Source organism: Sus scrofa, chromosome 9 (assembly GCF_000003025.6).
Source record: "Sus scrofa isolate TJ Tabasco breed Duroc chromosome 9, Sscrofa11.1, whole genome shotgun sequence".
Lineage (NCBI taxonomy): Eukaryota > Metazoa > Chordata > Mammalia > Artiodactyla > Suidae > Sus > Sus scrofa.
The window spans coordinates 121,681,190-121,705,872 of NC_010451.4; the positions used below are offsets into that span (position 1 = coordinate 121,681,190).

The 24,683-nt window shown below is 35.5% G+C and overlaps 1 protein-coding gene across 1 annotated transcript in view; it reads left to right on the forward strand.

Moving 5' to 3' along the window:
* Positions 1 to 24,683, forward strand: part of CEP350 (centrosomal protein 350) — a 154,187-nt gene that overhangs the window by 90,516 nt on the left and 38,988 nt on the right. Inside the window, 3 exon segments of the mRNA XM_021063750.1 lie at positions 2,131 to 2,277; positions 4,015 to 4,172; positions 11,884 to 12,083. Of these exon segments, the coding sequence (XP_020919409.1) occupies positions 2,131 to 2,277; positions 4,015 to 4,172; positions 11,884 to 12,083 (505 nt within the window).

Consider the following 24,683-nt stretch of genomic DNA (forward strand, 5'->3'; position numbering starts at 1 on the left):
TGCTGTGTCCCTGAAATTAATGTAATGTAAATCAACTATATACTTCAATAAAAAAATTAAAAAATTTAAAACCCCCTAAAAACAAACAAATCAAACCACACAATAAATAGACATATAAACATCTAAATACTATTCTTTCACTAATTGGGGGGGGTTGTTTTAGAAAATATAGTTATTTTCTTAAAAATACGAATAATGCTATGGTATATTCATGAGAGAATGAGAGTGAAAGGGCAAATAGTATCTTAGTATTATGAAGATAGTTTGACCCTGAGAGTCTCCAGAAAGATCTCAGGAGTCCCCAAGGATCCATGGATATTCTAGGAACTGGTGCTTAAAAGGAACTCATGCATGTGCCCAAGAAGACAAAGAGTATAAGGCTGTTGCTTATAGCATTGTTTGTAATAGTAGACAACAACCTTTTCTAACCATATGGGTAATAGATAAATGAAATACATATACCTCCAGTGTAATTTTATGCAGCATTTAGGCAATGTTTAGCAAATAAAACAAGATTGAAAATAAGTATGTATCGTATTATTTATAAAATATTTTAAAACATACAAACCAAATAGTATATATATTTTTACAGGTAAGTACAAATATTTGTAGAAGAATTTTAAAAGAATGTCCTGGAAGGATATGTACCATGATAGTGGTTACCTCTACGGAGTCGGGGTAGATGGTTGCAAACTGGTGTTATCTGTAATGTTTATTTCTTTACCAAATTAAAAACTAGGTGAAAATATGACAGAATATTAACAGTTGTTAATTTGGGATTTTAGAAATTAGGTGTTTATTGTGCTCTTTTTGATAGTTTCAGAAATCAAACATGATTAAAAGAAATTATAAGTAGCAAGTTATTTATATCTGTATTATGCTTACTTTATTGACAAGAAAACAGATTACTACAAACTTATGAAAACAAAAATAGTCTGTTAAATTTTAACCGTCATTAACAGTGAAATGTATCATTTTTTTCTACTTAATTAGCAAGAGAAAACAGTAATAACCTGTGTGGAAAATTTGGTGCAATGTAGTCTTAAATTTTCTGGTGTCATTTTATGTGGATAAAATTTCTTTTTGAAAGCAATTTTTTAAACTTTTTTTTTCCTTTTTATGGCTGTATCCGTGGCATATGGAAGTTCCTGGGCCAGGGGTCGAATCAGAGCTGCAGCTGCAGGCCCACACCACTACCACAGCAACACTGGATCTGAATTATATCTGCAACCTATGCTGCAGCTTGTGGCAATGCCTAATCCTTAACCTGTTGAGCGAGGCCAGGGATCAAACCCTTATTCTCAACAGAGGCAAAGTTGAGTCCTTAACCTGCTGAACCACAACTAGAACTCCTATTTTAAGGGCATTGAAATGATATTCTCTTTGACTTGTTCATCCTAGTTTCTGGAGTCTCTCCTAAAGAACTGATCTATAGTATGAAACAATTATAGGTATAAAAGCATTATTTGGGATGGAGTTTAGCAACAGAATAATGGTTACATCAATTAGTTTACTTGTTATGCAGTTTTTAAACAAATAATGTAAAGGCTGAATGGCACTATGAAAAAATGTGAAGGGTATGTTAAGTTTTGAAAGGAGATATGAAATTATCTGTCTGTTGTAGTTATAATGAAGCGATTGTGGGGAGGTCCTGTTGCGGTTCAGCAGTAACAAGCCTGACTAGTATCCATGAGGATGCTGGTTTGATTCCTGGCCCCATTCCGTGGGTTAAGGACCTGGTGTTGCCGTGAGCTATGGTGTAGGTCGCAGGCGAGGCTCAGATCCTGCATTGGTGTGGCTGTGGTAGAGGCCGGCAGCTGCTGCTCTGATTCGACCCCTAGCATGGGAACCTCTATATGCTGCACGTGTGTGCCTAAATAAATAAATAAATAAATAAAAATAATAAAAGCCAAAAAAATTAAGGAATCATATTAAATTATTTTAGAGCGATGGAGTTAACATGACTTTTTCTCTCCTTCACTGCTTAAAAGTTTTCATTGTTACTTTTATCTTGAAATGCTATATATATTTATTTTTGATATATGTGATGATTTGAGTTTCTTTTTAAAATATTACTTTGGACCAGTCTTAAACAAATTTCAATCCCTCCCCTAACTCTTTAAACCTTAGGCGGAAATTAAACGTCTTCAAGAAGCCAATAAGGCAGCTCGGAAGGAAAGACAACTTATTCTTAAACAGCAGGAAGAGATTGAAAGGATCCGACAAACCACCATAAAACTACAGGAGAAGTTGAAGTCTGCGGGGGAGAATAAATTGGTAAATTACAAAAAAATTATTCTTAGTTTGTTTTCTGCATCATGTTTGTTGGTAATAGCTAACCCTACCTCATCTTCTCATATGATGGGTATTTTCATTTTAGCACTATGATACAGCAATGCCCCAGGTTAAAATTCTGTGTAATTTGCCTTTATGTAAAGTGAGAAGTTTTTTTTTTCCCCATAGAATATTCAAGTTTTAAAAGGGACACTTAGCTTATATGTTAGTTTAATTTTTTTTTCCATTTATATACTTAGTTGGGATAGAGAGTCTTGGTTTTGTTTATCAATCCAAATATATGCCTCAGAATTAATGGGAGAGATTATTTTTGCTCTTTATAGAGTACTTATTTGAGCTGTCTAATGTAATGATAAAAGGTTCAAAGGAGATATTCAGACAAAAACAAAATTTGGACCTATTCTGAAATACTATAAAGTCCAGTATAGTGTTGGAAAACCCAGACCGTATAGCAATATAGGTAAATAAATCTCTTAATATTCACTGATTTGCTTTTTCAAATACAGTTTAAATTTTGAGACAGTCTCAAATTTATAGAAAATTTCAAACACAGTACCAAGAACTTTGTTGCCAACAAATTAAAACTGACACATTCCTACTCTTTAATCTAAAACACTGTTGAAGTTTCTCCATCGTCACAATAATATTCCTTATATCAAAAGGAAGTTCAGAAGCACATATTGCATTTAGTTTTCATATCTGATTAGTCTCTTTCAGTCTTGAAATGTTCCTTGACTCTCATTACCTTCACACTGTGGAAGATTACATGCCAGATATTTTGTAGAATGTTCTTCAAGTTGGATTTGTCTGATGTTTCCTCGTAATTAGATTCATGTTGTGCATCTTTGGCAGGAATATCACAGAAGTGCTGCTTGTTCATCTCTGCATTTGATCAGGTGGCACCTGACTCTGAGTTATCCCATTACTGGTGATATTGACTCTATCACTTGATTAAAGTGGCATCTGTGATACTTCTTTGTATAGTTACTCTTTCTCTTTGTTATTAATGAGTACTTTGCGTGGAGGTATTTTGAGACTATATCAATTCTGTTATTCATCAAACTTTATTCTTTATATCAGTATGGACTCACAGATTCCTATTTTACTCAGCATTATAAAATGTTACTATCATTATTTGTTTTGATGCTCACAAATTATCCCAAATTGAGCCATTAGGAGCCTCTTCAAGCAGGTTTTGGTGTCCTTTTGGCATGTATCCATCAGTCTTTGAGCACTTCCATGTTTTTTGGAACAAGGTGTTTCAGGGTTATCTATCTTTTACTTTCCCTGCCTCAGCCTTGGAATCAGCTGTTTCTCTAAGAAGGATAGGGTTTTTTTTGAAATTATTAGTATATTTATTTGGCCGTACCCACATCATACCAATGACCCAGGCCACTGCAATGACAATGCCAGATCCTTAACCCACTGTGCCACAAGGGAACTCCCAGGATAGTTATTTAGAAATCAAGATCTAATGGTAGGCATGCTCATTGCTATTAAGATTTTGTTTCTTCTAAGCAACAAATCTAGGTCTGTTTAAGTACACATGTATACATTTTACCTATGTGATATAATTTTGTCCTTTAAGTAATATCTTAATTTCAGCTATTTTACCAATATTTTTTAAAGGTAAATTAATTTTGAAAATACAGTGTTTAAATCAGTTTAAGATCTTAAATTCCAGTAAAATTATAACACTTTACCCCTTTTTGTTTGCAGGACTCTCACAGCGAAGATGATACAAAGGATAATAAGGCCACTAGTCCTGGTCCAACTGACTTGGAGACCCGCAGTCCTTCCCCCATATCAATCTCCAGCAGTGAAACTAGCAGCATTATGCAGAAACTGAAGAAAATGAGAAGCCGCATGGATGAAAAGTAATTCATTTTATAAATATATCCTGTTTACACTGAAAGCAACAAATAATATAGTATTTTATGGATTCAGTTGCATTTTAGCATAGTTATTAGATCAACCTAGAAGTCAGTAACTGTAGACCTTCCTTATAAAACAAATTTTCTTGATTTTAAATACAGCCATATTTCTTATTCTAAAAACCCAAGTCATATTTGCACATATACCCATGAGAGTGTTTTCTTTCATTAAAATTTATTTAATTTTATTATTACTATTATTATTATTTTTAGTCCTTTGTCTTTTTAGGGCTGCACCCGCCACATATGGTGGTTCCTGGGCTAGGAGTCAAATCAGAGCTGTTGCTGCTGGCCTATGCCATAGCCACAGCAATGCCAAATCTGAGCTGCATCTGTAACCTATACCACAGTTCACGGCAACACCACATCCTTAACCCACTAAAGGAGGCCAGGAATCGAACCTGCAACCTGATGGTTCCTAGACAGACTCATTTCCACTGTGTCACAGTGGGAACTCCCTTTAAAATTTATAAGTGACTATGAAATTTTTATCCTCTCTGAAATCTGGATATGTCTGTTGACTTGGGGGAGCAATTTAATTGTATATTTTGAAGTATTGTCCTGTGATTCTCTGACAACTTTCAGGCTTATTCAAGTAGAAGAGTGAAATTTTAACCTTATGAGTGGGTCTGAATTGCTCAACTGAAACCAAGAAGTCTGAAATTCTCCTGGGCTGGTGAATGATTTGGCAGTCTACCATTCTTATAAAACATTGCAAAGTATTATTTTTTAAAAGCTCTTAAAGAAAGTTACTCCTGGAGTTTCCTTTCGGCAAAGCAGGTTAAGGATCTGGCAGTTGTCACTGCAGTGGGTTGGGTCACTGCTGTGGTGTGGGTTTGATCCCTGGCCTGTGAACTTCTGCATGCTGCAGGTGCTGCGGAAAAAAAAGAAAGCTCCTTCACCTTTGACCATACAGGATGACCTTTACATGAGAGTTTACTCCCTTGCATGTACATTTAATTAAATATGCTTGTAAAGCAGCTTGTTAGTGGACTATTCTCTACTTTCTGTATATATGCAAGAGAGATTCATTACAATTTTTGTTGATTGCTACTCTATTTTGGGTTAGCAATTTGAACCACACATTGAACTTAAGTCTGTACCTTGATATTCTTTAGCAATATACTACTTACCACCAAATTTAATAATACTCTATATGTGACATCAGCCTGTGATTTAATTAGTTCCTAAAGAGTCAAGCAGTTGAAAGTCAAAGCTTACTTATCAGAGGTACAGTGTTGTACACTGGCACTTCATTGCTTAATTGAAATTGCATTTCAGTAACTTAAAATTAGCATTTTATAACTTAAAAATACCTAAATTGATTGTGAGAATAAATTTTAAAATATAAATACAAATTTTTGAAATAAAAAATATAAGGGAGTGAACACTGAATATTTGTAAATATTAAGTATTCATTTTGTATGATATTCATGGGATAGACCAATTAAGGCTTATTCAAATAGGAATTCTTTCTTCCTTTCTGATAACATTTTCCAGTAGCCTATGTGGGCATACTGGATTGCCCCAAGGATCTTTGAATTTAGAATAATCTATTTTACAGATTTTCATAATTGATTTGACATTTTATATCTACCTCTTAATGTCTTTGGATCATAAATGCTGGTGAAAAGACAGCTTCAGGAGTTCCCATTGTGGCGCAGTGGTTAACGAATCCGACTAGGAACCATGAGGTTGCGGGTTCAATCCCTGGCCTTGCTCAGTGGGTTAAGGATCCAGTGTTGCCGTGAGCTGTGATGTGGGTTGCAGATGCGGCTCGGATCCCACGTGCTGTGGCTCTGGCGTAGGCTGGCAGCTCAGCTCCGATTCGACCCCTAGCCTGGGAGCCTCCCATATGCCGCGGGAGTGGCCCAAGAAATGGCAAAAAGACAAAAAAAAAAAAAGAAGAGACAGCTTCAGGGGAAATTTCTGCATTGATTCTTTGTCTATACCAGTAAGATCTTCATTGCTAGTCTTTATGAATAATATTCTAATAATTTAATCACATCTGTAGAAGGAACTTGCTAAATCCTAGTCTGTGAGATTAGTCAGTTTATGTGGTGTTTATTTCAGATTTGGTTAAAGCTGTAACAGTCCTAAATAACAAATAAAAGGTTGAATTATTGACTTTGTTTTAAATTTTGTTATTTTATCAGAATCCAAAATATTAAACACCTAGACTTTTTGTATTATTGCTGTATTTTAGTCAACTCCCGCAGTAAGCTTTTGGGAAATTTGTCAAAGAGAATAGGCCTTGAAACATTCAGTGACTTCTTGATTCGTTGTTTGAAACTTTGCAGTTGTGTTTGTGGTAGAGAGTGGGTAAGAATAGAGGTTTCGGAGAAATTAGTTTTAATGTTTGGAAGATGATGCTGAAATCTGAGAATGAACTGGAGTATTTTCCATTATTAGCAATGCATTAAAAAGGAAAATTACTGTTAAGTACCTTAAAAAAAAAAAAATCTCCAGAACAAAGTACAGTTGATCTTTTAACATGGGTAAGGGGGAGGGTGTGTGCTGAAAGTGCCAACCTTCCATGTAGTTGAAAATGCACCTGTAACATGTAGTTGGCCCTCCATGTTCATGGTTCCTCTGTATTTGCAATTCTACATCTGCAGATTCAACCAACCACAGATCATTTAGTATTTACTATTGACATGGTCCTGTGCACTTCAACCCCCGTTCAAACCCCTGTTCAAGGGTGAACTATAATGTGAAAACTAGTTTTTGAATACCATTCAGATTACCAAAGCTTTAGAGTTAGATATCCTTCAAGAATGTTGGAATGTCAGCTCAGTAAATAGAGCGAGTTAATTTTGTAGTCATTTGCTACGGTAGACAACAATAATAAAATCGCTTGAGCCTTTGCTATTAGGCACTATTATTCTGTAGATTAGCAAAGGTGATCTTATAAAAGATTACTATTTTATTAATATAAAATACCTGAAAGTAGTCATCCTTCTCACTAAGTTTAGTTAACTTTTGGGGGAACTTTTTCATTGTATATTACTATTTATTGTTAGCTCTGAAGCTTGATTTTGTAGTAAGTTCTTCTGAAGTGATCAAACTATTCTTGGCTATAATGAAAGATAAGATTTCCTTCTGTAATGTTTCACTGAAACAACAATGCTTTTTTTTAACTTAGAATTTCTAATCTCTGGCTTTTCTTGACCTCTCTACTGAGTTGACATCTTAGAAATAGTTTCCATTTCTCAGGATGGTGAAAAGCAAAAGAAATTTAAACTATGAAAGAGGTTAGTAATAGTGAAAATATGTTCACAGAAGCCACAGACTGAATAGCCCTCAGTATTTTGATAATTATTGGTAAATGAAAATTGAATTTTGTTTACTGTTGTGAGGGGCATTGTTTACAGTATAAAGTGGATCACCTATAATTAAACAGATATTCATGGGAAAAAGAAAACATGCAATTGACTTTTCCTGTTGTGTTGCCAATTCTATTTTAGAAACATTATTTACCGAGCAAATGAAACACTGAAAGAATAGTGTTATCTTTCACTTTAAGTGTTAAAATAGGACACAGTGCATTTTTTCTTTCATTTATTAATAGAAGCTTGTTCTTCTATATTATTTATTAATTGTATACTTATTTCCTCATTATTTATTGGGAAATGTGTGCCTATGCTAGGCTGCAAGGGATATGAAGATCAATCAAACATAAAACCATGTCCTTGAAAAGCTTATATTGTAGATGGAAAAAAGAACAAATAGCAGGTTCCTTCAGAGAAGTATGTATAAATCCATTGCTTAGGAAGATCAGAAAAGGAAGAAATTTTTACTGAAAAGAGTATATCAAAGAAATTTTCATGAATGATTGTCCAAAGAGTTAAAAACACTTTGGATTTGCTAGTGAAGAATTTGCTATTCCATTAAAGAAGACATTTTTATTAGAATTTCAAGTAATATAATAAATATCAACGCCTTAAATTAGAAATGTAATTTTCTTAGACTAAGTGTGGTGGATGAATAAACCCTGATAGTCTAATAATGTGCTTTTATTTTCTTCCTAGACTAGGGATAATGTACCTGTATTATTTTATTTAAGTATATGCAAATTATTACACAATTTAAGGTAATAGAATAGATTTTGCTGTGGAAAAATAGATTGCATTTTCTTTTAGGTTAGTGCTTATCCATATCCTCATTTATCTTCCTTCTAATGTATTCTAATTGGAGCTACAGCTGCCAACCTACAGCAGAGCCATAGCAACAGTAGATCCGAGCCAATATTCAACTTACACCACTGCTCACAGCAACACCACACATCCTTAACCCACTGAGCGAAGCCATGGAGAACCCACGTCCTCATGGACACTGGTCTGATTTATTACTGCTGTGCCATGACAGGAACTCCTACTTTTAATTTCTTAAACTTTAACATTATAGGAACATACTTATTTTCATACTAGATTAAATCTATCATATATCTAATCCTAGTCTAGTCTTCTGTTACTATCACAGTTCTCGTGGAGAATGCCTTGATAACTACCATAAAGTGAATTAGTAACATTTTCTGTTCATAGGCCTTTATGTCTCCATCATTCACAAATTGTGTTTTTCATTTGTATAGCACCTTGAAGGATTGTTTACTCTGGTGTGAAGTACTACTGCTTCTTTTATCTCAATTTTATTCGTCTTTTTAAGAAAACTCTTAGTTTCTAGAATGCATGTATATTAAATAAGGAACGTGTGTTTTGGGGAAGAAGTTCCAACTTTAAGTTAAACTTTTCTTATACTATTTCTTAAACTAGTTTTTTAGCCATTTTTTTGTTGTTCGTTTCTAACCCAAAACTTTTAAATGCTTAAACCTCATAAATTAGAAGTAAAAAAAATCAATATTTGTTCTACTAGAGAAAATTATTATTCTCTATGTTGGGATGGACAAAAAAAATTAATTTTTTTTACAGTTTATTTCATATGTTCCAATATTCTTATTCTTTGTACTAGGTCATGCATGCATTTAGCTGTTACATACTTAAGAGGGTGGGTGATATTTGAATGTTATGAATATATTTTTTGGACCTTTTTCCAAATAGACTTGGTTTTGATAATATTTTGATAATTGACATCAAAATAAGTTTATTATACATTCATAAAGAATGGCAAGGAAGATTTCAGTGTCTTATTGAAATTTGGCAAAATTGTTTTTCCTTAAACTTCAGTGTAGAAAATCAAGGCATCCAGATCTGAGAGGGAGAGAGAAGGGGGGGCCAGAGGAGAGTTTGTGTATGTGTGTATATGTGGTCTGTGTGGAAGTAAACAAAGGGGAGGTGAGATATTAAGTGGTATGTGGGGAAGCAGACACTGAAAAAGTCTGTTATCTAAAGATACATAGCAAGATTCTACATACTTTTTAAAATCCAAATGAGTGACTAGATTTATACCTGGATTTTTCTCACTTCTCTGACTTACTGATATTATTCCTTGCCCTTCCAAGGCAATAAATGTTGCCTTGATCTGCAAGTTACTGTTGTGTGCATGTGAACAGGAGCATGCTCTGTCAAAGAGAGTTAACCTTTCCAAAGCTATTGCTAGACTTATTTATCCTTCCATATGTAAAATGATCTATTTACTGTTTAAAAAGAGGAGAAACTATTGGTTTTTTCCCCGATTTTTAAAATTTAACATATGGGAATTCTTTTGCTTTTAACCTTTTGATTGATTGAACTATCAATGGCATGATTTAAAATTTTTTTTATTACTGATAATATTTATTGGGAATAGCTTAGTTTATTCTTAATTATGCATCCTGGTATTTTGTAGACTGGGTATTGTATTTCATTATTATTATCATTATTGTTGTTTAAGTGGGCCTTTGTTAAATGTAAAGCAGCATACCTTCAGTAGGTCCTGTTGACAGTAAGTTTTATGTTGTAGAGTTGAACAAGGTACTTTTACTATAAATAAATCTTCTAAAAAAACTATATTACTATTTTTAAGCTAGATTATGATGGTAAGGTTAAGTAAGGCAAATGTATCGCTTTTAAAATTTAAATTCAAGCTTAAAATATATGACAAGATACAGATATAAAAATCACTTGTTCAAGATTACGTGTGTATAGAATTGCCGATGTGCTAGGTTCATGGCCATAATTGTTGTACTCTATGTTAAAGCTTATGAGAAAACTTGTTTAGCTCCATATTCTACTTCTCATTACTTTACTCACAAACAAACAAATTACCCGAAGTGTAGATAATGGTTCAATAACATGAGGAGAACGGCATGTTTATTCAGATATTATTGGTAAGCTCTATAAAAATACATGTTTTATATTTCACACAAAGTGTAACACTTGCTTTAACTGAGTAGCTTATAATGTTATTCAGGAAGCATATTAAAAGTTCTTCACTCAGCTCTTATGCTTTCCCTTTCTCATTCTTTGCCTCTTGATCTCTTGGTTTTAAAATCTTCCTCCTTATTTTGTAGACACTGCTCTCCTGTTCACTACTTCTTCTCTGTCTTTACGTCTCATCACTGGGCCTCTCTCAGTGTCTGTTTTCCCAACCTTCATCCCAAATTCCAGCTGTATATCTACAACCAGTTGGTCAGGTAACTTTGCACCTTTTTCAGTGCACTCTTTGATAGAGCATGCTCTGTTCTTTTTGTTTGTTTTGATTGCTTTTTTTTCTTTCTTTCTTTCTTTTCAACAGGCTACAGGCCTCTTGTCAAACGTCCCATAGATTTTACCTTTTTGTTTCCACATTTATTTGACATGCTGATTGTTCAAAAAGTGGAGTGACAGTTCTTGTGCCTTTTTATTAAGTGTTTGTTGAATGTGTGAGTGCATTTTGTTGATTAGCTACCTCTATAGATCTAACAGTTGTAACGAGAGCAGCACCCACCTTTTATTTAACTGTGGCATTAACATTTGAGGAGAGCTTAAGAGTAGCCTTTAACTACTCAAATAACTTTTTCCTAAATCATTAATGTCTCCTAACTCTTTGGAGCTATTTAATTTCAGAGATTGGGTTAAATTGAGAAATTTGAGGCATTTGATGTATCCTTTTGCTCAAGTAAATAAATAGTTATATTTAGCATAAGGTATCTAACTGTGGTACTCAATGTTCTCTTTAGAAAAACAGTTAGATTATCACTGACATTGCATCTCTTAGGTGATGGGAACCAAACTCACCATACCTGAAGCAAAACCCGACTGAATTTGAAAATGAAAGTCAAAAGGGACATGAACATGTTTGCTTGCTTGTTTGGCGCTTTTGGGGTTTGCTTTTTGTTGTTGTTTTGGTCTCTTTTGAGTTTGTGTGTTTTCTGGTCCAAGCCTTCAGAATAAATTCCTTGTATCTTCTGTTATGAAAAAGAGTCACCTATGAAGAATGAATATATAAGTATTATTAGTTATAGTTGACCAGATATTCTGAAGATTTCTTTTTCTGAATATATGACTGTTTTTCCTTTGATAATCTTCCAAATAATTAATTACAAGAAAAACATAATTCTCTCATTTTCTGAATAAGCTTGCTTATCAAAGCTCCTATTATCTCAAACGTATCAGGGGAGTATTATGAATGTCCTGTTTTTACACAGCTTGTTAATAAGGGAATGAGTAATAGAGCTCTCAGAGTGATTTCAGCCTATAGATTTGTCCTCTCACTATTCTTTATGGTGTGACCATAGGTTTCTGACAAAGCGAGAGCAAAAGCTAATGCAGCGACGCCAACATGCGGAGGAGCTACTAGAGTGGAAGCGACGTTTAGATGCAGAGGAAGCAGAAATTCGTCAAATGGAAAAACAAGCTTTGGCTGCCTGGGACAAAGAGCTGATAAAACCTAAAACTCCTAAGAAAGAACTGGAGGACCAGAGAGCAGAACAGAAAGGTAATAAATATTAACTCTCTTCAGACTACATGCTACAGCCTAACTGAAAGATTTACTTCATTATTTTTTAAAAATATGACTGATTATAAGTGAAGAAGGTGATCCAACTATAAATGCTACAGATATTGGAAAGATAAGGGAATATTGTGAATTACTTTATGCTAGTATACTTGAAAACTTAGAAGAAATGGGTAAATTCTATGAAATGAAAGCAGGTTATTCCATGACCAGGTAGGGTTTAACACATAGTAAAGATTGATGATGTGGTGAATTACTTAAACAGATTAAAGGAGAAAAATTACCTGATATCTCAATGGATTCAGAAAAAGCACTTGAAAAATCAAAAAAAGCATTTGTTATAAAATACATAAATCTCAGATCTAATTAGCGCTAGAAGGGAACTTTCTTTACCCAGTATAGGATATCATTAACAAAAACAAAAAAACCAAACCTGCAACAGACTTTATGCTTACTGACAAAACAGATTTTTTTCCCTTTGAATTTGGAGATCAAAGATGCTTATTTTCACCTACAAGGAAAAAGGAAGAAGCAAAACTTTCCTTACTACAGATTATAAGGCTACGCACATAGAAAATCCAGCAATTATATGTCAGTTATTAGAATTAATGAGTTTAGCATGTTGTTGGATATAAAAATCCATAAACAAAACTCAGTTGCATAAGTCAGAAATTGGTTAGGAAAATCTAATTTTTAAATGAGATGCCATTTGTAATATAAATTAAAAATATGAAGTACCTGAGGATAAATTTAACAAAATGTATACATTATCTTTATGGAGAAAAATTTAGAATTTTATTAAGATGTTAGAAGACCAAAATAAATAGAACGTTCCCATTTGCATAGATAGATTCAGTGTCTTAAAAATGTTAATTCTCTCTGAACTTAATGGTTGATTCAAGACAGTTTAAATCAGAAACCAGCAAGATTTCTTCATAGGGCTTGATAAACTCATTTAAAAATTTATATGAAAGATCAGAGGAACGAAAAGCAAGGCACTCCTGAAGAACCACAAAATACAGGAATTTACCAGATATCAAATCTTATAAAAGTGTAATAATTAAAACAATATTATATTTGTTATCAGAAATAAATAGACTATGAAACTGCACAGAAAAAGAGCTGTGCATATGTAGAAAAATGACTTCTGATACCAGTAACTTAGAAGACTAGGGAAGAAAGGGCAACTCTCCAATAAATTTTGTGAGAGCTGAAAGTAAAGTTGGGTCCCTATATGACAATATAAAACGATTCCTATCAAGGAGAACAAAAGTTTAAATGTGAAATTTAAAATGTAAAACTTTTAGAAGACAACATAAGAGAATATCTTTATGACATCAAGAGGAAAGAAAGATCTCTTTCGCGTGTTATACAAGGCGAAAACCATAAAGGGAAGATTGATAAATGTGACTTTAATAAATTGAGAATTTCTGTTCATTAATGCACCATAAAGAAAGTAAAACAACAAAATAAGAGAAGATATTTGCAACACATATGACTGACAAAGTAGTATTATCAAGAATATATAAGTGACTCCTATGAATCAAAAAAATGACAAACACATAAATAGGCAAAAGAGCTGATCTTTTGCAAATTTCATATGGTCAATAAACATATGAAAAGATGTTAAGGTTCATTAGTAAACAGAAAGAAATGCCATTTTTAGGAGTTCCTGTTGTGGCTCAGTGGTTGAACCCTACTAGTATCCACGAGGGTTTGGGGTTTGATCCCTGGCCCTGTGCAGTGGGTTAAGGATCTGGTGTTGCTGCGAGCTATGGTATAGATTGCAGATGCAGCTCCCATCCACTGTTGCCGTGGCTGTGGTATAGGTCAGCAGCTGCAGCTCTTATTCAACCCCTAGCCTGGGAACTTCCATATGTCGTGAGTGTGACCCTTTAAAAAAATATGCCATTTTTAGAGCATAAAAACCATAAAGAAATACCATTGCATGCATATGTTCATTTCCTAAGACTGTGTGACAGATCACTGCAAATTGGCTTAAACCTTTTTTTTAATTCTTTCGCTTCTGGAGGCTATTGTTTTCCACCTTCCAAAATCAAGGTGTTGGCAGGAGACAATTCTTTCCTTCCTTCTTCCAGCTTTTGATTGTATGCTGTAAGCATTCCTTGTTTCTCTTTAATTCAGTCTCACATAGTCTTCTCCTACATATCTGTCTTCTCTTTTGTTTCATAGGGACACTTGTCTTTGCACATAGGGCCTACTGAGATAATCCAGGATGACCTCATCATTAGATCTTAATTACATCCACAAAGACTTTTTTTTCCAAATAAAATGATATTCACAGTTTCAAGAGGTGGCGGCGTGGTCATAATCTTTTTAGAGGCCATCATTCACTCCATTTACCATCCCATGAAACTTCTTGGTATGTAGGTGGAACAGAGAACTGCTAGTATAGTGTTGTTAAACCTAGTTTGAAAACCAGGTTGAAAGAAGAGGCATTAAAAATAATCAATGAAGGAGTTCCTGTTGTGGCGGCAGCAGAAACAAATTTGACTAGGAACCATGAGGTTTCGGATTCTATCTCTGACCTCGCTCAGTGAGTTAAGGATCCAGCGTTGCCATAAGCTATGGTGCAGGTCACAGATGTGGCTCAGAACCTGAGTTGCTGTGGCTGTGGTGTAGGCTGGCAGCTATAGCTCCGATTGGACCCCTACCCTGGGAACCTCCATACGCCACGGGTGCTGCCCTAAAAAAGCAACATAATAATAATAATAGTAATAATAATCAGTAAAGGAGCTCCTGCCATGACTCAGTGGAAACGAATCTGACTAGTATCCTTGAGTACTCAGATTCGATCCTTGACTTCACTCAGTGGGTTAAAGGTCTGATCTTGCTATGAGCTGTGGTGTAGGTCGCAGAGGCAGCTCAGATCCCGAGTTGCTGTGGCTCTAGTGTATGCCAGTGGCTACAGCTCCATTTCAGCCCCTAGCCTGGAAACCTGCATGTGCTGCAGGTGTGGCCCCAAAATGACCAAAAAAAAAAAAATCAGTAATAAAGCAGGGTACACATGTTCAGCAGTTCCATTGCCAAGTATAAATCTTAGCACAGTGATCATATGGGCTATGGTCTCTGAGATCCTTTCAAGGGTCTGAATAATACTGATATATTATTTGCCTTTTTCACAGTGTCAGCATTACGTTGATAGTGTAAAAATAATAGTGGGTGAGATTGCTGATGGCTTAGTGTGAACCAAGGCAGTGGCACCAAATCATATAGTAGTCATTATATTCTTCACTACCTTGCACTCATAATAAAAACATACATTCTTACATTTTATGTGATTTTAATTTGCATACTTGCATAATTAATTTAAATAATTTATTGACTCAACTTTGAGAACATAACATTTTAATATTCTGTATGACAAAATAGGAAATATTCATAAGACACTTGTGTTTGCCAAAACGTGATAGTTATCTTGAAGCAAAGCACTTAATACAGTTGTTTGGTTTGCATCTGAATTAGCCTTTTTTTTTTCATGAAGTTCTATTTTTACTTAAATGACTAATAAACTATGATTATTCATACTTGAGTATTTGCATATAGTTCTTCAGAAATAAGTGAAGAACTCTGACTTTTAATGTAGAATGATAGTAGTTTTTGTCAGTGATAAAATTTAAACTTTCAAGTGGAGATTAGGAATTTTAGAAATGCTGTTTCCCCTGCCATGAGCTTGGGAGCTTTCCATTCCTTTAAAGGCTTTACAGGTAAGAGTGATCATATTAATCAAAGTCATCTTTTTTGTATTGCATAATAATCAGAATTTGGAAGATCTTCCTAACTCAGTGAACCAATATTTTCTAAATGACTAGTGATGATTTAGAAAATCATGTCTGGGTAAAAGATCCATTCAAAATGCAAGGTAGACCAATGGTTTTTGTTTTGTTTTGTTTTGTTTTTCTTTTGAGTATTTGAAATGCAAATTTATTTATTTATTTATTTATTCCACTGTACAGCATGGGGACCAGGTTACACATACATGTATGTGTAACATTATGAAAAGGTCATTAATATGGTTTCAGATTCCACATTACAGCTAACATTTAAGAAACAAGCAATCGGAGTTCCCATCTTGGCTCAGTGGTTAACAAATCCAACTAAGAACCATGAGGTTGCGGGTTTGATCCCTGGTCTGCTCAGTGAGTTAAGGATCTGGCATTGCCTTGAGCTGTGGTGTAGGTCGCAAACATGGCACAGACCCTCGTTGCTGTGGCTGTGGCATAGGCCGGTGGCTACAGCTCCGATTAGACCCCTAGCCTGGGAACCTCCCTATGCCGTGGGAGCGGCCCTAGAAATGGCAGAAAGCCAAAAGAAACAAGCAATTGTCAAGTTTTGATGTAGCATCAAAAAAGATATCCAAAATTACCTGTAAATAATGATCAAATACTCTTCCGTTTTCTAATTACGTATCATTTGTGTGAGGCCAGATTTTTTACATATATTTGGGCCAAATCAACATATAGCCACAGATTTCATACAGAAGCAGATATGAGAATCCAACTGTCTTCCGTTAAGCTAGTCATTAAAGATTTTTTTGATGTAAAAGAATTTCTCTGGAGTTCTCGTCGTGGTGCAGTGGAAACGAATCTGACTAGAAACCATGAGGTTGCGGGTTTGATCCCTGCCGTTGCTCAGTGGGTTAAGGATCTGGCGTTGCTGTGAGCTGTGGTGTAGGTCACAGATGTAGCTCGAATTTGGCATTGCTGTGGCTCTGGCGTAGGACAGAGGCTATAGCTCCAGTTCGACCCCTAGCTTGGGAACCTCCATATGCCATGAGTGCGGCCCTAAAAAAGACCAAAAAAGACAAAAAAAAAAATTCACTCCTTTCAACTAAACCTTTTTTTTAGAAAAAAATGTAGCTATTTTGAATTTTAGAAAATGTAATTTATGTTAACATGTAGAAGTTTATTACTGTTGTTTTTAAATGAATATTTTTAATTTTTCCATTCATTTATATTATGGTAAAATTGATAGATATAACCATATCTATAACCACATAAACTAAAGCTTTTTAAGGTCTTCAGTACTTTTGCAGTGTAAAGTAGTCCTGAGGTCAAAATGTTTGAGAGCTGCTGTCTTAGAACAATGTTTTTCAAGTTGTAGGTTGTCCCATTAGAGATGCAGTTGAAACCCATTTAGTGGATTTCAGACAGCATTGTTTAAAGTTGAAACAGAGTAGGAAATATTATGTCACACATGGTAAGGATAAATATTATGATTAAGGTAAAAACATCTGAAAGCCATTGCTATAGAGAATAGATGGATGGGTAGATGAACAGACAGTCACAGGCAGGCAGGCAGTCAGACAGACGTATCAATCTATTACCTACAAATACATTTATAGAGAGAAATATACATACAGCTATCTATAGATATTTATACTAGGAGATGTATATGACATTGGTAGCAGTATTTGAAATAGCAGGAAAAAAGGGAGAACCACCCACATCAATAGGAGGATGTATAAATGTGGTATATTGACATGTCATACCATGCTCACTGAAGATGAAAAAAACACAGCTATATGAATCAGCATACAAGAATTGAATATCAAATCACAAAAGACCACAAAGCAGTTTGATTTCTTTTATAGAAAATTCAAAGCATACAAAACTAAGTGATAACATTTTTTAGCTACATAATACATAAGGAAAACCAATGATGAAATAAAAACAGTTCATACATGTGTTCCTTTTTTCTTCCACGATTTTTTTTTTGTTTATACAGCAGAGACTTATACTTTTTTTGTATCAGCTTCCACATCCTCATTCTGTAGCCTCAACTTCTGCTATAGATTTTTCCATCTTGAAAGGAAATTTAAGAGGACCTGGAAAAGAGATTCAGTTTCTCAGGTTTCATCGTGGGCTGTAATAGAAGTAGAAAATATTTTTGACTGTGACTGAAAGGCAAATCAAGACTAGTTGTTCAAGCCTCCATTTATCAGGAACTGTTGGCCTGTATAATCATAGAGTGTACGTATAGAGAGTACTGCATAAATGTCATAAAGACAATTTTAATGCAATTTTAATCTCATCAAATATAGCTCAGTGTAAGTCTATTTAATAAACTAAAATGACATAAACAAAAGAAAAAATCTAGAAAAAACATTGTAATGAAATGATAGGGTACTCATTGGCACATTGCTGCCACAGTTGAAGCTAAGACCAAGCAGAAAATAACCTAGTAAGGGCTATGCACTGAGCGGTTCATAACATTTTCGAGGTGGCTTCAGAGCAAGCTTCCTAAACTTCTAGGAGTAGTGCTAAAACCACACCACAATACTGGCCTGATGAGAAAACTGCTCTAACTGCTTCTCACCAGATCCCTATGGAAACCTGCTGTTGTTTTTTTTTTTTTCATTTCCCTACTAATGCCACTTCTATACCAGGGACTCACTTTGCACTGAAAAATCCATTGTCATTACCAAAAGCCACCTAAAAATAGTCTATGTGGAACCTTCCTCTGCAGGTTACTCAATTTTAAAATGAAGTCTTCTGCCGGGACATCAGATTGGAGACACCTAATTCCAGTGTCTAAATTCCAAAGCCCAGTAAGGTGGCTGGAAGTTTCATTTCCTGAATTCTGTCTTGAGTGACAAGGAACTCTCGTGGCAGGAGAGTTAAATTTATCAAATATCAGTGAGAGATTAAAAATAAGCTTGGGCTCCAAGAAACATGACAGGTGTCCATTTGTAAGGAGTTTATGCCATGTATCTTTCTTTCATAAAGCATTATAAATTACTCTTCAGGAAAAAATTCTGACTTTTTTCCAGAGCCTGATTTTTTTTAAAGTTTAGTTGATTTACAACGTTGTGTCAATTTCTGCTGTGCAGCAAAGTGACTCAGTCATGTGTGTGTGTGTATACACACACACAAGCACTTTTTTTTTTTTTTTTTTTTTTGTCTTTTTGCTATTTCTTTGGGCCGCTCCCGCGGCATATGGAGGTTCCCAGGCTAGGGGTCAAATCGGAGCTGTAGCCACTGGCCTACGCCAGAGCCACAGCAACGCGGGATCCGAGCCGCATCTGCAACCTATATCTCACGGCAATGCCGGATCGTCAACCCACTGAGGAAGGGCCGGGACCGAACCCGCAACCTCATGGTTCCTAGTCGGATTCGTTAACCACTGCGCCACGATGGGAACTCCCACTTTCTTTTTTAATACTATTTTCAGTCATGGTCTATTCCAGGAGAGATTGAATATATTGAATATATTTCCCTGTGCTCTACAGTAGGATCTTACTGTTTATCCATTCTATTTTTTTTTTTTTTTTTTTTTTTTTGGCTGCCCTGTGGCATATGGAGTTCCTAGAACAGGATTCAGGGATCAGATGCAAGACACAGTTGCAACCTATGCTGCAGCAGCACTGGATGCTATAACTAATTGTTCTGGGCTAGGAATCAAATCTGTGTCCGGGCACTCCAGAGATGCCATTTAGTCCCATTGCGCCACATTGGGAACGCCTATCCATTCTAAATGTAATAGCTTAGAAATTCCCAGTCCCTCCCATTCAATCCCTCCTCCCCCTTGGCATCCTCAAGTCTGTTCTCTATGTTGGTGAGTCTGTCTCTGTTTTGTAGGTAGGTTCATTTGTGCCATATTTTAGATTCCACATAAGTGGTATCATACGGTATTCATCTTTTTCTGACGTACTTCACTTAATAAGATAATCTCTAGTTGCAACCATGTTGGCTGCAAATGGCATTATTTTATTATTTCTATATGGCTGAGTTAGTATTCCATTGTATATATGTACAACATTTTCTTAATCCATCCATCTCTTGATGGACATTTAAGTTGTTTCCATATCTTGGCTATTGTGAACAGTGCTGCTATGAACATAGGGGTGCACGTATCTTTTTCAGTTATAGTTTTGTCTAGATATATACCCAGGAGTAGGATTGCTGGATAATATGGTAGTTCTAGTTCTATTTTTAGTTTTCTGAGGAACCTTCATACTGTTTTACATAGTGGCCATACCAATGTACATTCTACCAACAGTGCAGGAGGATTCCCTTTTTGCCACACCCTCTCTAGCTTTTGTTCTTTGTAGACTTATTAATGATGGCCACTCTGACTGGTGTGAGATGATACCTCATTGTAGTTTTTATTTGAATTTCTCTAATAATTGGCAATGTTGAGCATCTTTTCATGTGCCTACTGGCCATATCTGTATGTCTTATGCCCATTTTCAAATTAGGTTGTTTTTCGTTTTTGTTGTTGAGTTGTATGAATTGTTTGTATATTTTGGAGATTAAGGTCTTGTCATTTGCATAGTTTGCAACTATTTTGTCCCATCCCTTATGCTGTCTTTCCTGCACTTTATGGTTTCCTTTGCTGTGCAAAAGCTTGTAAGTTTGATTAGGCCCCATTTGTTTGTTTTTGCTTTTATTTCTATTGCCTTGGGAGGCTGACCTAAGAAAGCATTGGTATGACTTAATGTTAGAGAATGTTTTGCCTATGATCTCTTCTAGGAGTTTTATGGTATCTTGTCTTATGTCTTAGCACTATTTCAAGTTTATTTTCGTATATGGCATGAAGGTGTGTTTTAACTTCATTGATTTACCTGCAGCTGTCCCGTTTTGCCAGCTTCATTTGCTGAAGAGACTTTTTCTCATTTTGTATTCTTGTTTCCTTTGTCAAAGATTAATTAACCATAGATATGTAGGTTTATTTCTGGCTCTGTGTTCTCTTCCATTGATCTGTATGTCTGTTTTTGTACCAGTACCACACTATTTTGATTATTCTAGCTTTATAATACTGTCTGAAGTCTAGAAGAGTTATACCTCCTGCTTTGTTTCTTTTCCTCAGGATTGCTTTGGAAATTCTGGTTCTTTTATGGTTCTGTATAAAATGTGGGTTATTCTATTTCTGTGAAAAAATGTTGTGGGTAATTTGATAGAGATTGCATTAAATTTGGGTGGTATGGCTATTTTAACCATATTAGTTCTGCCAGTCCAGGAGCATGAGAAGTTTTTCCATTTCTTTGAATCCTCTTTAATTCCTTGATTAATGTTTTACAGTTCTCAGCATATACTTCTTTCATCTCTTTGGTCATGTTTATTCCTAGGTGATTTGTTTTTGGGGGTGTGATTTTAAAAGGTACTTTTTTATACCTTTTCTAATATTTCATTATTAGTGTACAGAAAGGCAGCCACCTTCTGAATGTTAATCTTGTATCCTGCTGTTTTGCTGAATTCGTTGATCAGATTGAATAGTTTTTGTGTGGAGTCCTTCGGGTTTTCTATATGTGGTATTATCTGCACATAGTGACAGTTTTACCTCTTCCAATTTGGATACCTTTTAATCTTTTTTTTTTTTTTCTGGTCTGATTGCTGTGGTTAAGACTTTTAATACTATGCTGGAATGAAAGTGATGAGTGGGCATTTTTGTCTTGTTCCAAGAAGGCTTTTGGCTTTTCTCTGTTGAGTATATATATGTGGTTTTGTCATAAATGGCCTTTATTATGTTGGCCTATGTTCCCTCTATATCCACTTTGGTAAGAGTTTTTATTATGAAAAGATGTTGAATTTTATCAAGTGCTTTTTTTGCATCTGTTGAGATGATCATGTGGTTTTTGACTTTTCTTATGTTCAACCATACTTGTGAACTTGAAGATGAATCCCACTTGATTGTGATGTATGATCTTTTTTATGTGTTGGATTTTCTTGGCTAAAATTTTGTTGAGAATTTTTTTTTTTTGGATTTTTAGAGCCTCTCCTGTGGCATATGGCAGTTCCCAGGCTCGGGATCAAATCAAAGCTACAGCTCCCAGCCTGTGCCACAGCCACAGCAGCACGAGGTCCCAGCTGTGTCTATGAGCTGCGCCACAGTCACAGCAATGCCAGATCCTTAACCCACTGAGCAGGGCCAGGAATCAAACCCACATCCTTGTGGATACTAGCTGGGTTTATAATCCACTAAGCCACAGCAGAACTCCTGTTGAGAATTTTTGCATCTATATTCATCAAAGATGTTGGCCTATAATTTTCTTTTTTGGTAGTATTTTGTCTGCTTTTGGTATTAGGGTGATGGTGTCTTTGGGAGTGTTCCTTCTTCTTCAGTCTTTTGGAAGAGTTTCAGGATTACTCTAAGTTCTTCATATGTTTGGTAGAATTTGTCTGTGAAGCCATGTGATCCTGGACCTTTATTTGTAGGGAGGTTTTTTTGCCTTTTTTTTTTTTAACTGCATATTCAATTTCATTTATAGTAATTGGTCTGTTCAAATTATCTATTTTTTTTTCAATTTTGGTGAGCTCTACGTTTCTAGCAAATTAGCTATCTAGTATAATATATCTCACAGTATCCTCCATCATGTTCCATTTGTCTCACAGTATTCTCCATAATGTTCCATTACAGATGGCTAGATAGAGTTCCCTGGGCTATACAGCAGGATCTCATTGTTTTTTTTTTTTTTTTGCTATTTCTTTGGGCCGCTCCCCGGCATATGGAGGTTCCCAGGCTAGGGGTCGAATTGGAGCTGTAGCCACTGGCCTACGCCAGAGCCACAGCAACGCGGGATCCGAGCCGCATCTGCAACCTACACCACAGCTCACGGCAACGCCGGATCGTCAACCCACTGAGCAAGGGCCAGGACCGAACCCGCAACCTCATGGTTCCCAGTCGGATTCGTTAACCACTGCGCCACAACGGGAACTCCAGGATCTCATTGTTTATCCACTCCAGATGCAATAGTTTGCATGTACTAACCTCAAACTCCCAGTCCATCCCACTCCTTTCCTTCTTCCCCTTGGCAACCAGAAGTCTGTTCTCCCAAGTCCATGAATTTGTTTATTTTCTGTAGATAGGTTCATTTGTGCCATATATAAGTGATATCATGTGGTATTTGTCTTTGTCTTTCTGACTTACTTCACTTAGTATGAGAGTCTCTGTTTCCATCCATGTTGCTGCAAGTGGCATTATTTTGTTCTTTTTTATGAGTAGTATTCCATTGTGTATATATACCACATCTTTTTAATCTATTTATCTGCTGATGGACATTTAGGTTGTTTTCATGTCTTGGCTATTGTGAATAGTGCTGCTGTGAACATAGGGGTGGATGTATCATTTTCTTTTTCTATTTTGTTTTCTTTTTAAAGATTTTTATTTTTTCTATTATAGTTGATTTACAGTGTTCTGTCAATTTCTCCTGTGCAGCAAAGTGACCCAGTCATTCGTGTGTGTGTGTGTGTGTGTGTGTGTGTGTGTGTTACAGTGAACATAGGGGTGTGTGTATCTTTTTCAATGAAAGGTTTGTCTGGATAGATGCCCAGGAGTGGGATTGATGGTAGTTCTGTGTTTAGTTTTCTGTATTACTTCTATACTCCTTTCCATAGTGGTTGTACGAATTTACATTCCCACCATCAGTGAAGGAGAGTACCCCTTTCTCCAGACTCTCTGTCCAGCATTTGTTATTTGTTGACTTGTTAATGAAGGCCATTCTGACTGGGGTAAGTTGGTACCTCATTTTAGTTTTGATTTGCATTTCTCTAATAATTAGTGATGTTGAGCATTTTTCTATGTGCCTATTGGCCATGTGTATATCTTCTTTAGAGAAATGTCTATTCAGGTCTTCTGCCCATTTTTTTTATTAGATTGTTGGGTTTTTTTGCTATGAAGTTGTGTTAGTTGTATATTTTAGAGATTAAACCCTTATTAGTTGCATCATTTGACACTATTTTCTCCCATTCCCTAGGTTGTCTTTTCGGTTTTTTTATGGTTTCCTTTGCTGTGCAAAACTTACCAAAAAAAAAAAACAAAAAACAAAAAAACCCACAAACTACAAAAAAAAAAAAAAAACCTGCAAAACATACAAAAACAATCCACTTCTTTTTTTGTCTTTTTAGGGCTGCGCTCATGACATATGGAGCTTCCAGGCTAGGGGTCAAATCAGAACTGTAGTTGCTGGCCTGTGCCATAGCCACAGCAACATCAGATCCGAGCTACATCTGTGAGGTACAACACAGCTCACAGTAACACTGGATCCTTAACCGACTGAGCGAGGCCTGGGATCAAACCTTTGTCCTCATGGATGCTAGTCAGATTCATTTCCGCTGAGCCATGACATGAACTCCTTTTGTTTAGTTTTGTTTTTAAAATCTTGGAAGTTCGATTAGGTCCCATTGGTTTATTTTTGTTTTCATTTCTGTTGCCTTGGGAGACTGACCTAAGAAAACATTTGCGTGGTTGATGTCAGAAAATATTTTGCCTGTGTTCTCTTCTAGGAGTTTTACAATATCTTTGCTTATTCTTCAGTCTTTAAGCTATTTTTGTACATGATGTGAGGGTGTGTTCTAGATTCATTGATTTATATGCACCACTTGCTGAAGAGACCGTCTTTTTCCCATTCTGTCTTCTTGCTTCCTTTGTTGAAATTAGTTGACCATAGATGTCTGGGTTTATTTCTGGGTTCTCTGTTCTGTTCCATTGTTCTATATGTCTGTTTTAGTACCAGTAACACACGTCTTGAGACTATAGCTTTGTAGTATTGTCTGAAGTCTGGGAGAGTTATGCCTCCTGTTTTTGTTCCTCAGGATTGCTTTGGCAATTCTGGGTCTTTTA